This window comes from Spermophilus citellus (assembly GCF_964194105.1).
Source record: "Spermophilus citellus genome assembly, chromosome: 14".
Classification (NCBI taxonomy): domain Eukaryota; kingdom Metazoa; phylum Chordata; class Mammalia; order Rodentia; family Sciuridae; genus Spermophilus; species Spermophilus citellus.
Window position 1 is genome coordinate 38,041,432 of NC_138194.1, and position 15,288 is coordinate 38,056,719.

General features: G+C 33.0%; 1 protein-coding gene across 1 annotated transcript in view; it reads right to left on the reverse strand.

Moving 5' to 3' along the window:
• The window catches only part of NKAIN3 (sodium/potassium transporting ATPase interacting 3), a gene marked incomplete at both ends in the record, with an annotated part of 615,336 nt that overhangs the window by 147,298 nt on the left and 452,750 nt on the right, over positions 1-15,288 (reverse strand). Inside the window, one exon of the mRNA XM_081266514.1 lies at positions 480-677. Within this exon, the coding sequence (XP_081122640.1) occupies positions 480-677 (198 nt within the window). The remainder of the gene's footprint in view (positions 1-479; positions 678-15,288) is intronic.

A 15,288-nucleotide genomic window follows, 5' to 3' on the forward strand; every position in this document is an offset into this window, starting at 1 on the left:
CCTGTCTTTGTTTCTCTATATGGAACTGAGTTCCACCACAAAATGCTGTGCATCTCTGGAGGGATTTGATTTTTAATTATTATTAATGTGACATTTATTAGATGAACAATCATTGAGTATGTATGTTTCCATCATTCTTTCTCTGGAGCTAAAGCATTCGTAGAAGAACACATTAGTGGCAGATTCTGAGATAATGGGCAACATACCACTTCTGGAGGATGGTGACATTATTCCATTGAAGAGTGTGGAATGTATCTCAGGTTAGAAACCATAGCAACAAGCTGGTTCTAAATAAAATGTGGATAACAAGAAGAAAAAGGTGTAACCTGCCATTATGTATGACTAATGGCACCATAATTGCTGCTATTTCCTCTGTTAATGTTTTCTATGTGCTCCTCTGCTGCACTATCAGGTAGGTGAATATAAAATACCAATAGAGAAGAGTTCCGATCAGATAATGACAGAAAAGTGACACTTACTGAGAGGAGTATTTGGACGGCACTGTGGATGACCTCCAGGTACTGGAAGTCCAGGACGCAGCCTGTGACAGAAACGTAGGTATAATCATCCATCATGCCATGGGCTGACGGAGGAAGCACTCTCCGGACACAGCCAGGTCCATGTTCCCTCCACCATGACCGATGTACAGAGATGTTGAATGTCATCAGATCTGTATCCTAGGTGGGCAGGACACAAAAGAACAAAAAGGACAATCATATTACATCACATCTTTGGCTTTGACCTTGGGAAGAATTCAGGATGGATGAAATTGCTGATATAATTTCCAATGAAAAGAAACAAAAGACAAAGTCATGTTATCATATATCTGCACAATTAAGTTATAATTATTCAAGGTAGAGATACAGTCCTTTAAATAATGTTACTGTTGTAAGGTTAGCATACATCAAATAACCAGAGGCGAGACTGTCCATATATGTTCATTGAAAACGTATTCTGCTTTTGTAAATCTTTCCACTATATTTTCTTGTGGAATTGTCATTGAGATCACCATCACAGGCGAGTTTTTACTGAGGAATTTGTGGCATACTAGACATTGTTCTAAGGAAATTTCATATACTACAGCTGTTCTTGGGTATGCACGGGAAATTGGTTTCAGGACCGCCTACACTTACCAGAATTTATATATGCTCAAGACCTTTATATAAAATTGTCTAATATTTGCATACAACCTGTTCACATCCTCTCATAAACTTTAAGTCATCTCCAGATTACTTATACTACTAATCAAATATAAGTACTATGTAGACAGTTACACTGTATTGTTCAGGGAAAAATGAGAAGAAAATGTGAATGTGTGCAGTAAAAAAGCATTTTTTTTCTTATTTTTATATTTTTAATCAATGGTTGGTTATACCCATGGATATGAAGCCCCTGGAAATGGATGTTTGACTGTATATTCTTTAATATTCATGTAGGTAATATTATCAAACTAATTTACAGTGGGCTGAATGAAAGATATTTATCTTGTTAATCTGTGAATTTTATCTTATATGGCAATAAAGGACTTTGAAGATTGATTAAATTAAGAATTGTTAATTGGGGAGATAATCTGGATAAAATCTAACTGCAGTCACATCTATTCTTCTAAGATAAAAAACAGAAGGATATTGGACACAAAGAGGAGAGGGCAAAGTGACCACAGAGCTAGGGATTGGGGTGATGCAGTCAACAACCAAGAAATGCTATTGACCACCTTTTCCTGGGGGAAGAGGCCAGGATGGATTCTCCTCCAAACATTGAGAGACAGCATGGCTCTGACAACATGTTGAATCCAGCTCAGTGAAGTTCATCTTAGACTTCTAGCCTCTAAACTATAAAAGAAGAAATTTCTGTTCTTTTACATCACCAAGTTTGTGGTAATTTGTTACAACATCTGTAAGAAACTAATTCAGTTTATTAAGGTAAGTCTTAGAGAATTAAATTAATTTGCTCAAGGTGGCACAGATAATTAACACTAGAAATGATCCAATCAGTTGTAGTTTTAGCGATTGTGGTTCTATTTCACAGTAACTGATACCTTTCCCTTCTTCTGACCATTCCTCATACCCTAAAGTGAGCTAAGTCCTTCATTCTTTGTTGTTTCCAGAAAATACCAGCACAGTCAATGAAAAAAACATAAAGGTCACTACTACAGTTGTAGATATCAAAAGATCTCTGGAGTTCTTAGTGCAAAGAACAGCCCAGGATTTTTGATCTTTTAGAGATGATTTTAACGTAGGAGTGAGCATCCCTAATCTGAAAATCCAAAATTCAAAGTGCTCCAAATCTGAAATATTTTGAGTGCCAAAATGACTGTCAAAGTGGATGATTCCACACCTGAGCTCCTGTGATGGGTTGCAGTCAAAGTACAGGTGCACTAAAAATATTGTACAAGATTACCTTCAGGTTACCTTGGGTAAGCTGTATGTGAAACCTAAGCAAATTTCATGTTTATACTTGGGTCCCATCCCCAAGGTAGCTCATGTTATGCAAAATCCCCCCTGCCAAATCTTATATCTGAAGTACTCTGGTCTCAAGCAATTTGGATAAAGGATACTCAGTTTGTATTTCTGAGATTATTAGCTGCAGAGAGACTAAGATAATAATATTTTTGTCATAAACAATAGATTAAAATGAATGAATGAGGACCCGGGCACTTGACTTCCAGTACACTAAAGACTACAACTTCCCAAGTGAAGAAAAAAGGGGGGGTAAAAAGGCAGGTGTTACCTGGCCTAGGGCACTGCACATCAGGGCAGCTGTGGATACAGGATCAGTTAGTTTTTGTTGAGTTCCCAACATGAATGACAACTCAGTTGTCATTCATGCCAGGGGTCCACATGGAAGCAAGCACCATCCGGGGCCTTCTCTGAGAGGCCCAGAGGCTGTCTACTGACTGACCCAAGTGATGCTTGTCTGTGCATCCCCAAGTTCTTTTGAGGACAGTTTCCTCTTTGGCAGTTGAGGACCCTCCTAGGTACCTCAAATAGAGGTTTCAATTCTCTGAATCTAGGGGAAGCTGGTGGGAAATAGGAAGCCCTTGAACATATACATGGTGACCCTGAAATAACCAATGTAGAGTTTTCTGAGTAGGGGTAGTGGGAAAACCTGCCTCCTCTACTCTGGTATAAATGGTTAAGTGAAACGAGAGGTTAGAAATATTGCCAGGGTGTGTTAATGGGTGAAGTTATATACATTTAGATTTTCCTTACTTCAAGGAATTCAATGTACCTTTATAAGTATGCCTCAAATTATATCAATAATAAAACATTTTATATCTTTTTTTTCAGCTCTTGGTTGTTGGTTTGCTATTCAGTTACCTTCACAGTAATAGCATTTTATTGATAATAAAACATTTTACATCATTTGGGGGGTTGTTGATTTGCTACATGTATAATTTGCAGTTAGTCTCCGAAGGGAAAAATACTATAGAAAAATAATTGCTCTAGCTAGCAAATTCAGTTTATCACAAAGCAATTTACCTGCAGGCAAACTTCAGATATGCATACTGACTGCTCCCTTTCCCGGTCATCAGATTTAATCTCTTATGGTTAGTCTTGATCACCATAGAAGACTATGCATTATTTCATCTTAATAGATTTCATTAGGTTCAAGATGAATTAGCATGATCTCCAAATTCATAGCAATTTCCATTCTTTAAGCATCCATATCCAGTGACCTTTTCGATTGCAGAATATAGTTCTTTTTAATGACTGTCTCAAATTTATACCATACAAATAAAACACAAATCAATCTATGCACTAGTTGTACATGTTTGCTAAACACATAAAATCTCTCAGTGTAGTTCTCAATCACTGGAGATATAACTATTTACAAACTGTACTATTCTTTCCAATGATATTAAAATTCGTGAACACCAATAGCATAAAATTGTACTTAAAGTTCAAACGTTTAAGTTTGTTATGAAATTTTATTTCAAGTTTGTATTTGATTTCTATCTGTTCAGCACTAGATTTTAAATGTTATAAAACAAAACACTTAACATGTGTCAACTCAGTTTCCATACAAGTCATGTCAGATCCAATGCAATAAAAAAAACTGCCAGAATGTTTACATAAATAAGTAAATGCAGAAGATCACAAATATTTTGAAGTTTGGGGGTTACCATATCAAAGCCTGTAGTTTTAAAATACATGGGTTAATTCTGAACCATAGTTAACACTAAAAATAATTTTGAGTACCTCAAGTTTTATTTCTCTTTCTGCTCTTGCAATCAGCATGTTATGTGATGATTTCAGCAAACTATGTTAAGGAAGTTGACAAATGATGCAACTCACATCTTTTGTCTTCAGAATTTAAAAAGATTATAAACATTAATATTTGTATTTATGCAAATGTATGTAAAAGGTACCAGAATTTGTCACCTCCAAATATGCCACTTTGGCATAAGGACTATTTTGAGTTAAAGGCAAAGGAAAAGAACATTTCTGCTATATTCATATTTGCTTAAAAGCAGGACATAAATTTACAAAGGTAACCCACCTTCCATCTCTACCAGCAACAGCAATGATTGATTACTGAAATGACCTTAGTCTTTTCCTGCACTGAGGAATCTACACAAAAATGTTTACTGACTAAACTTCATCTGTTATTAGTTTCCCATACTTGGCCTTCTCCACAACCTTCTTTCTTTGATTTTGGCTGAATATGTTATTTAAGTCTGAATTTTAGATCATCTCTTTGAAAATTACTCATTTCCAGGGAATCTCCATGTGCATATGAAATATACATTAGTGAACTTATCCTTCTCTTATTAATCTTGTTATAAAGGTCCCAGCTAAAAAATCGAAAGGGAAAATAATTTTTCCTCCCTCACTTATCTGATTACTCAAGGACAGTTTGTAGAACAAGAAGGTAGAGCAAGCAGAGAGAATAAAAACCAGAGAATGGAACTAAGCAAGAGGAAGAGCGAGGAGAGCTAGAGAGAGCATGAGAGGGATGCAGGGGAGAGGATTTGGTATTTTATTTCATGTGATTTGGAAGCCAAGGTAATAAGAAAATAGGCTGGTGTTTTTAAGGGTGGGCAAGGAGAGTAAGCATCAGTACATGAAGAAACAGATACAAGAGAGATAGTTTTAGATTTAAAAAGTTGTGGCTTAAAAGAAATTTATTCCAGAATAACTGCTTTTTCTCTAATATCTATTCAAGTCAATATTAAATGTTTATAAGTTATTTCATCTTATAACTTATTACTGTGAATTCAAAATCCATTCCCATTTTCTTTAAATCTTTGAATTACAAAAATGATTTCTAAAATCCTTTGGAATGTTAAGTAACTGTGTATGCAGACCCCCCTGCGCACATGTTATTCATCATTAAATGTAGTCACAGTATTAGAAGGAATTCGCATCCAAACACATTCAATATTCACTTCTCTATTGTAACCTACTGTACAATTTCTCATTAGTCAAGGTACTAGTCTCTTTCTTCTCTGTTTTTTTTTAATCATCTGCTTTTTTTTAGTATGTTTAATTCAATAACCAGATAATCCTCTCTATTTCTGGAAATAAACTCCCAATTACTAATGATATTTTTCTTTCTTCTCAGTTGCAGCTCAAAGGATCATTGAATCCATTTTTATATAGCTATCAATCTTCTTTGTCTTTTAGTTTTCTTTCATTAGAAGACAGCCCATCTGGAAGTGAAAAATGTGATGTTCCAGAGCAGTCTATATGTACTTAAAGGAACTAGAATTGGCTTAATTTTAGAGAGTTAGCTTTGATCTTATATTTATATAATAGTGTTCATGTCAACGTTTCTTTTGAAATATTTGTTCACCTTAGAAAATTAATTAGAAAAGTTAAAGCAATTTCCTTATAATTTCAAATTGTTTTATTTTCACTGAATCACAAACATTACAGAGAGCACTGTGCATTTGTATATAAAGTAGGGATAGAAGAGAACATGGAGATATAGACCAAAGGCACTAATAATCTTTTCAATGAGATAGCAACAGAAAGCTTCCCCATATCAGAAATGAGATAGACATCCACATACAGGAGGCATATAGGACCCACATAATAAAGCTCAGAACAGCCTCTCCAAGACACATTATAATCAAAATGTCTAACATAGAAAACAAGGAGAGAATACTAAAAACTGTGAGAGAAAAACAGTAGTTCACTTTTATAGGCAAGCCAATAAAGCTCATTTCTCACTTCTCAACTCAGACTCTAAAAGCAAGGAGGGCCTGGAATGAGATATTCTAAGCTCTAAAAGAAAACAATTGCCATCCAACTTGCTATAGCCTGCAAAGTTCTTTCAAAAGTGATGAGAAATAAAAACTTTCTATGACAAGAATAATCTAAAATAATATATGACCAGCACTGCAGACAATACTCAAAGGTAAACTGCAACCAAGTTACCCAAAAGCAAACCTCAAAACTCCCAAATATATGAAAAACACTAGAAGAGCAACCAACTAAATGGAAATTAATACAGAATTATATATAATAAATTAATCATAATGCAGAAAACTATAAACATAAATCCATAATAATGCTAAATGCAAGTGGTCACAACTCCCCAATTAAAAGACATAGATACAACAGACACTAGTATGGCAATATGTAAATCAATGGAAGTGTAACTGATGTGATTCTGCAATCTGTATACGGGGTAAAAATGGGAGTTCATAACCCACTTGAATCAAAATGTGAAATATGATATGTCAAGAACTATGTAATGTTTTGAACAACCAACAATAAAAAAAAAGACATAGATTAGCAGAATGGATCAAAAACATGATCCAACTACATGCTGTTTGCAAGAGACTCATAGGAAAAGACACCTATAGGCTGAAGGTAAAAGGATAGAAAAAAAATATTCCATGCAAATAAAAACCAATCAGAGAGATATTCTCATATCAGACAAAGCAGATTTCGAGCAAAAAATTAACCAGGAGAGACAAAGAAGGCCACTACATCCTGGTAAAGGGACAATCCAACAAGAAGATATAAATATAACAAATATATATGCCTCAAATATCAGTGCGCTGATTTACATAAAAAAATAAAACTTTTTGACATGAAATCCCAGGTAAACCCCAATACAATAATATTGGGTGATTTTTAGCTCACCTTTATCACCAATAGAGAGGTAATCCAAACATAAAATCAATAAATATATTTTCAACCTAAACAATAGTATAAATCAAATGGGTCTAACAGACATCTACAGAATATTTTAACTCAACTACCTGAATATTCTTCTTCTCAGCAACTCATGAAATCTTTTCCAAAAGAGACCATATTCTAGGTCATGATGTAAGTCTTAACAAATACAAAAAAAAGATGTAATCCCATGCACCCTATGAGATCATAAGGAAATGAAACTAAAAATCAACAGTAAAAAGAACAAGAGAAACTGTATAAATCTATGTAGCTTGAACACTACTCTTTTATATGAAGAAAGGTGATAGAAAAAATGAGAGAAGAAATCAAGAAATTCTTAGAAACAAAAACTGAGATATAACATATCAAAATCTCTATGACAGTATGAAAGCAGTTCTAAGAAGACATAGCATTTATTCTATAGAGATCCCCAAATAAATAAGCTTGTGTTCTACCTCAAGGAAACACAAACTTACTCCAAAACCAGTAGAAGATAGGAAATAATTAAGATCAGAGATAAAATTAATGAAATTGAGGATAAAAACAATACACAAGATTAATGCAACAGAGTTGGTTCTTTGCAAAGATAAATAAAATTGATAGACCCTTATCTAAACTAACCAAAAGAGAGAGAAGACACAAATACACAAAATTAGAATTGAAAAAATCAAATATTACCACAGACACATCTGAAATCCAGAAGACCATTCTATTAGAAATTATTTTGAAAACCTATACTCTAATAAACTGAAAAAGCAGAAGGCGTTGTGAAATTTCTAGACACGTATGACATGCTCAAATTGAACCTGGGAGATATAGAACATCTACACAGACCAATACCAAGCCATAAATTGAATAGCAGCTAAAAGCCTTCAAACAAAGAAAATCCCAGGACCAGACAGATTCTCAGCTGAGTCCTATCAGATTTTAAAGAGGAGTATCAGTATTCCTCAAATTATTTCAGAAATTGAAAGGGAGGGAACACTCACAAATTAATTTTACGAAGTCAGTATAACCTTGACATCAAAAACAGACAAAGATACCTCAAGGAAAAAAACACTACAGACTATTATCCCTGATGAACATAGATGCAGAAAATGAAATATTAGCAAACCACATCCAAAAACACATCAAGAAGATAATACATCATTATCAAGTTGGTTTCCTTGTTCAGTGCAAGGTTGATTCAACATAGGCAAATCAATAAATGTAATTCACCATATAAATAGAATTAAGGACAAGAATAATAAGGTCATCTCAATAGATGCAGAAAAGGTCTCTGATAAAATTCTGTGCTGGTTTCTGCTAAAACAAAACAAAACAACAAACAACAACAACAACAAAAACACTGGAGAACTAGGGATAGAAGGAACTGTTCTCAACATTTTAAAGACTGTATATGACAAACCCAAAGCCAACATTATACTGAATGGAGAAATACTGAAGCATTTTCTCTAAAATTAGGAAAATCCACTCTCACTACTTTTATTCAATATAGTTCTCAAAAACTCTAGCCAAAGCAACCATGCAACAGAAGGAAATTAAAGAGATACAAATAGGAAAAGAAGAAGTTGAATTATCTCTGTTTGCTGATGACATGATGCTATATCTAGAAGACCCCCATAAACCCAACAGAAGACTTCTACAGCTGATAAATGAATTCAGCTAGGTAGCAGGATACAAGATCAACACTCATACATCAATGCTAATCCTGTACTCCAACAGGAATTCTGCTAAAAATTGTAAATTAATCTAACCAAGAAGGTAAAAGACCTCTACAATAAAAAAACTACAAAACACTGAAGAAAGAAGCTAAAGATGGCTTTAGAAAATGGAAAGACCTATGTTCTTGGATGGGCATAATTAATATTGTCAAAATGATTATATGACCAAAAGCAATATACAGATTAAATGAAATCCCCATCAAAATACCAATGATATTCTTCACAGAACTAGAAAAAAATAGTCCTTAAATTCATTTGGAAGAATAGAAGACTCAGTTAAAACAATTCTAAGCAAGAAAAATGATGCATGAAGCATCACAATACCTGATCTCAAATTATACTATAAAGCTATAGTAACAAAAACAGCATGGTATCAGTATCAAAATAGACATGAAAATCAATGGAATGGAAAAGAAGAGGAGACAAATCCACATACTTACCAGTCATCTGATTCTTGACAAAGTTACCAAAAATTTATGTTGGAGAAAAGATAGCCGTAAGAAACAATGCTGGGAAAACTGGATATCCCTATTTAGAAGAGTGAAAGTAAACTGCTATCTCTCACACTGCACAGAAGTCAGACCAAAATGTATCAAACACTTAGGAATTATACCAGAAGCTAGAAGAAAACATAGGGTCAGAACTCCATTGTATTGGCTCAGACATTAACTTCTTTAATAAAGATCCCTATAGCTCAAGAAATAAAAGCAAAAACCAATACATGGGATACCATCAGATGAAAAAGCTTCTGTAAAATTCATGAAATGATTAAGAATGTGAAGAGAGAGCCTAAAAAATTTGAAAAAATCTTTGCCAGCTGCTCCTGTGACAGAAGATTAATATCCAGAATATTTAAAGAACTAAAAAAACTCAATACCTAATAATAATACTCATTCAATAAATGGATGAATAATAAACAGATATTTCTCAAAAGAAGAAAGACAAGTGGCCAACAAACTTACAAAAAATGTTCAACATCTCTAGCAATCAGGGAAATGCAAATCAAAACTACACTAAGATATCATCTCACACCAGTCAGCAACTAATAAGAATATGAATAATAATAAATGCTGGTGAGGATGAGGGGAAAAAAGGTACACTCATACATTGTTGGTGGGACTGCAGACTAGTACAACCACTCTGGCAAGCAGTGTGGAGATTCCTCAAAAAACTAGGAATATAACCTCCATATGACCCAGCTATTCCACTCCTTGGTATTTATTCAAAAGAATGAAAATTTGCATACTATAGCTATATAGCCACTTTAATGTTTATCACAGCATAATTCACAATAGTCAAATTATAAAATCAGTCCAGATGCCCATAAATGGATGAAAAGACCAAGAAAATGTGGTATATGCATAGGTATATGCATAATGGAGTTTTACTCAGCCATAAAAAAAATGAAATTATGGCATTTTCCAGTAAGTGGATAGAAATGGAGACTATCATGTTAAGTCAAATAAGCTAGACTCAGAAACTCAAGGATTGAACTTTTTTTTCACCTGTGGAAGCTCAAGTAACATAAGGGAAAGAAGGCAAGGAGAGGAATTTGCTATCATAAAGATACAGAGAAGATCAGTGCAGTAGAAGAAGATTGAGAAGGAGGAGGAGGGATGGTAAACGGGAGGAATTGAGAAATGAATTTAACAAAATCATGTTATGTGCATATATAAATATATGACAGGGAATTTTACCTTGTGTATATGTAGAAAGAAACAATCAAAAATAAATAAATAGCCGAGTGCGATGGCCTATGGCTGTCAATCCCAGTGGCTCTGCATGCTGAGGCAGGAGGATTGAGAGTTCAAAGCCTGCCTCAGCAACTTAGCAAGACCCTAAGCAATGCAGGAAGACCCTGTCTCTAAATAAAATATAAAAAAAGGCTGGGGATAGGGCACAGTGGTTAAACTCCTAAAGGTTCAATCCCCGGTATAAATAAATAAATAGGAAGTAAGAAGAGTGAGAAAAGAGAATAGGGGGAGAATACGGGGATAGGGGAGAGGAGGGAAGTAGAAAATGAGGACTGAAATGGAGTAAATCAAATTCTATGCATCTATGATTCTGTCAAAATGAACCCAACTTCTGTGTATTACTAAATGCTCTAATAAAATGAGAAAAAAGAATATTAGTATGATTAAGTATACTTTCAATAGAAACTAAAACTATAGAAGTAATGACCTATTCTCTTGTTGCCTGAACTTAGAAATAAATACGTGTTTAAAATTTTACTTAAAATGAAGATGAAACAGACATTTTCAGACAAACAAAATTTACAGCAATAACTTTCATTTATGGAATTTCTAAAATGTTTTTCAGGAATAAAATAGTCCTAGAAGTTAACTTAATTCCTATAAGCATGATAATATGAGACAATAAAAATAATGTCATATTTGTAAGCTGAAACAAAGTGGAACTAAACACTGCTCATCCATAACATGTAAGAAGAAAGGGAAGCAATGTTTTGCTATTGGTGAGGTGGAAGACAGTAATAATAACTAATTTTAAATCTAAAAGTGAGTGGTAAAAGCTTTGGGTGAATTTTTAATAGAACAAAAGTAGAATCAGTATATAATTTTGAAATAGTAGAGAATAAATGAAATTTAAGAAATCTAATGTAATGTTGTCAGGAATAAAGATAAAGGAATAGAAAAAAACACAATGAATAAAAGGCACAGAATTAGAGGGTAGGAACAATCATTTCTCTCTCTCATCTATCTATCTATCTATCTATCTATCTATACATCCATCCTGACATAAATATCAGTAATTTCAGTAAGTGGATATAAACTAATTCAATAATTAAAAATTTCAGCTATTTGTTGTTTATAAAAAATTCATTTGAGAATGTGTATCCAGAAGTATTGAAAGTAGAAATATAAAAGACATACTGGACCTACATTAAATAAAAGAAAGGTTGTGTAATTAATATCAGACAAAATAGAACTCATGGCAAAATAGAAACAGGATTGCTACATAATACAAAACTATGTGAATCCTATCTGTATATAATAAATTAGCATTAATATGTAAAAACTAAAATTGACAAGTAAGTGTCAAATTCATAATCCATCATCAATAATTGACAAATGAAACCAACAAAACTATTGAGGATACAGGAGATTAGAGCACACAACTAACAGGTTTATCTAATGCATCTATATAGAGCCCCGAACCCTGAAGTTATCAAATACATTTATCTCAATTACATATTACAATTATAAAAATCATATCACATAGATAATATTGACTGACAATACTGTAATTGAGGTAGATATAGTGGAAAAAGTGTAAGTCCCACATTTAAAAACTTTAATTCTAGACTTTTTAAAAATACAAATGTTCAAATTCAAATGTAATTTGAATTCACACATTAAAAAGAAATCAAAAAGAATAATAAAAATTTTTATAACAGAGGGGACTAGGGAGTGGCTCAATGGTAGAGCACTTGCCTAGCATGTATGAGGCATGGGGTTTGATTCTCAGCATCGCATGTAAATACCTAAAATAAAGGTCCATTGACAACTAAAAATATTTTTTAAAAAGAATTTAAACAGAAAAATAAAAATAAAAAATAAAAGAAATCAAACAAATCTAATGTGATTGATAAAGTTAAATATGATCAACTCTTTGAAAGTAAATTCAAAAGCTAGATGCAATGAGTAATTGTAGAGAAAAAGAATCAAGTCTCTTTACTAAGGAAACACCAAATCTAGGAATGGTGCAAGGAAGGAACAGGGAAAGTTCAGGTTATACTTTTTTTGTGCTTGAAATCAAGAACATTTTCAAAATGTCACAAATCTTTTTAGAAGGATGTTGGCCCAGTGCAGAGGGCCCATCATTGGCCAAAATTATAATAATTTGAGCATCAAAAAGAATGAGATAGAATAAAACATTGATTTGTGAAAATTTTTGATTCTACAATTCAGAAGAAGAATGACAGAAATAGACCCTTGGTTGTTAGTAGTTAAAGTAGCCATTAAAACAGCACCTTACTTGAGAATTGAATAATAAAAGGGAAAGAAGTATTTATGTTGCCTTTGCTATGAGAATTGTATATCAATATACTGAGCCCATGAGGTAAAGCTCTACATTACTCAACAAGAAGCCATAAATACAGAAGAAATGGAAAGACTTTTTAAAAATACAAAATTTTAAATTCAAATATAATTATTTGATTCTTGTAAAAATTAGAAATTGATTTTTCTGAGATGAAAACTTTTATTTTCTGAAACTGCAAAAATATAACAATAATTTTAAATAATTTTATTTTATTTTTCATTAATTTTTTAAAAAATTTATATATGATAATAGAATACATAAATTCATATTACACATAAAGAACACAGTTTTTCATATCTCTGGTTGTATACAAAATATGTTCGTACCAATTCATGTCTTCATATACGTACTTTGAATGATGACCATCACATTCCACCATCATTTCTAACCCACAAATGTTTAACTCGTAACTCACCAAAATATATAACCTAGATTTTCATAGCAAGTAGTACTTGTAGGATAACAATAGTAATATAACCACATTTGTGAAATATAAATAAAATGATATTTAGAAAAAATTATGTCACTAAATGTTTATAAAAGAAAAGAGTACATGAATGAGCTGAGCACCTAGTTTTAAAAATTTTTTAACTAAAATGTTTTAACTAATTTCTAACTAAAGATGTTAGAAGAAAAGATGAGCAGATGTACCTTTAATTAGCAAATATTTACCATATGCCCACTATTCCCCTCTGCTTATGCTCAGTCTCTCCTATAAACAACATCCCATAGTAGTTCATTTGGTACAATGACACATTCTTATCACCCAAAGTCCACAGTTTACATTAGGGTTCCCTCCTGGCGATATAATGCCATGTATCTACCATCATTGCATCACACACAATATTTTTATTGCCCCCCAAATCCTCCATGCTCTGCCTGTCCATTCCTCCTTCTGTCTGATCCCTTGCAATTACTGATTCCTTTCCTGTCCCTGATTCCTCCTTTTTCAGATTGGCTTTTTTCACTTAGAAATATGCATGTAAATTTAAATTCTCTCTGTGTGTTTGTTTTCATGCCTTGACAGTTCTTTTGTTGTTGTTGTTTGTTTGTTTTGGTAACTTCTTTTTTAAAAAAAAAATTTGGTTTATTTTTTTAATTTTTAATTTTTAGTTGTTGATAGACCTTTATTTATTTATATGTGGTGCCAAGAACCAAAACCAGAACCTCACACATGCCAGGCAAGTGTACTATCCCTGATTCCCAGCCACAGTCCCCCTTTAGTTACTTCTTAACAATATTCCACTATCTTTATGTAGCACATATATCCATTTACCTACTTAAGAAAATCTTGTTTGCCTCCCAAATTTTAGCAATTATGTCTAGAGCAGCTGTGTATGGGTTTCTGTGGATATAAGTTTTCAAATCACTTGTGTAAATGGCAAGAACACAATTGTTGGATCATGTTTAGTTTTATAAGAAACTGCCAAACTGTCTTCCAAAGTGGTTGTACCATTTTGTATTACTACCAGCAGTTAATTAGAGTTCCTGTCCCTCCACATTCTCCCCATTATAGTGTTCTGGATTTTGGCCATTCTAATTGTTGTACAGTAGACTCTATTTGCTAGTATTTTGTAGGCTTTTGCATATATATCCAGGAGAGCTACAGACTCTCATTCCTTGAAATGCCTTTGTCTGATTTTGGTATTAGAGTAATGTTGGCCTCATTGAATGAGTTAGGAAGTAATTCCTTCTGCTTCTGGCTTCTAAAAGACACTGTAGAGAGTTGGCATAACTTTTTTTTAATGTTTCATAGAATGCATTTGTGAACTCATCTAGGCCTAGTGTTTTATGTTCTGGTACATTCTGAATTATTGATTTAATTTAATACTTATAAACTGATCCAGATTATCCATTTCTTCTTGTGCAGCATTTGCACGTCTTTTAAGGATTGGTCCATTTCATTTAGATTTTAAATTTATGGGAACAAACTTATCCATAGTATTCCTCTATTATCCTTCAGCTGCAGGGGATTGTAGTAATGCCCTTTCTTTTATTTCTGGTACTTGTAACTTGTATCCCCCCCACCTCCAGTCCCCTTGGTTAGTCTTGCTAAAGGCTTGTCAATGTTATTTATCCTTTCAAAGAAACAGGTTTCAATTTTATTGATTTTCTTAATTGTTTACAATTTCATTGATTTTTTTTTCATTTTTTACTGTTTCTTCTGCTTAATTTAGATTTATTTTTCTTTATTTTCTAGATTCCTAAGGTACAAAGTTAGGTTATCTTTCTTTTCTAATATATGCATTCAGTGCTATAAAATTCTATTAAAGTCTTGCTTTCTTCATATCCCACAAATTTTGGTTAGTTCTGTTTTCACTTTCATTTTATTCTAAACATTTTTAAATTTCTCTGAGATTTATTTTTTT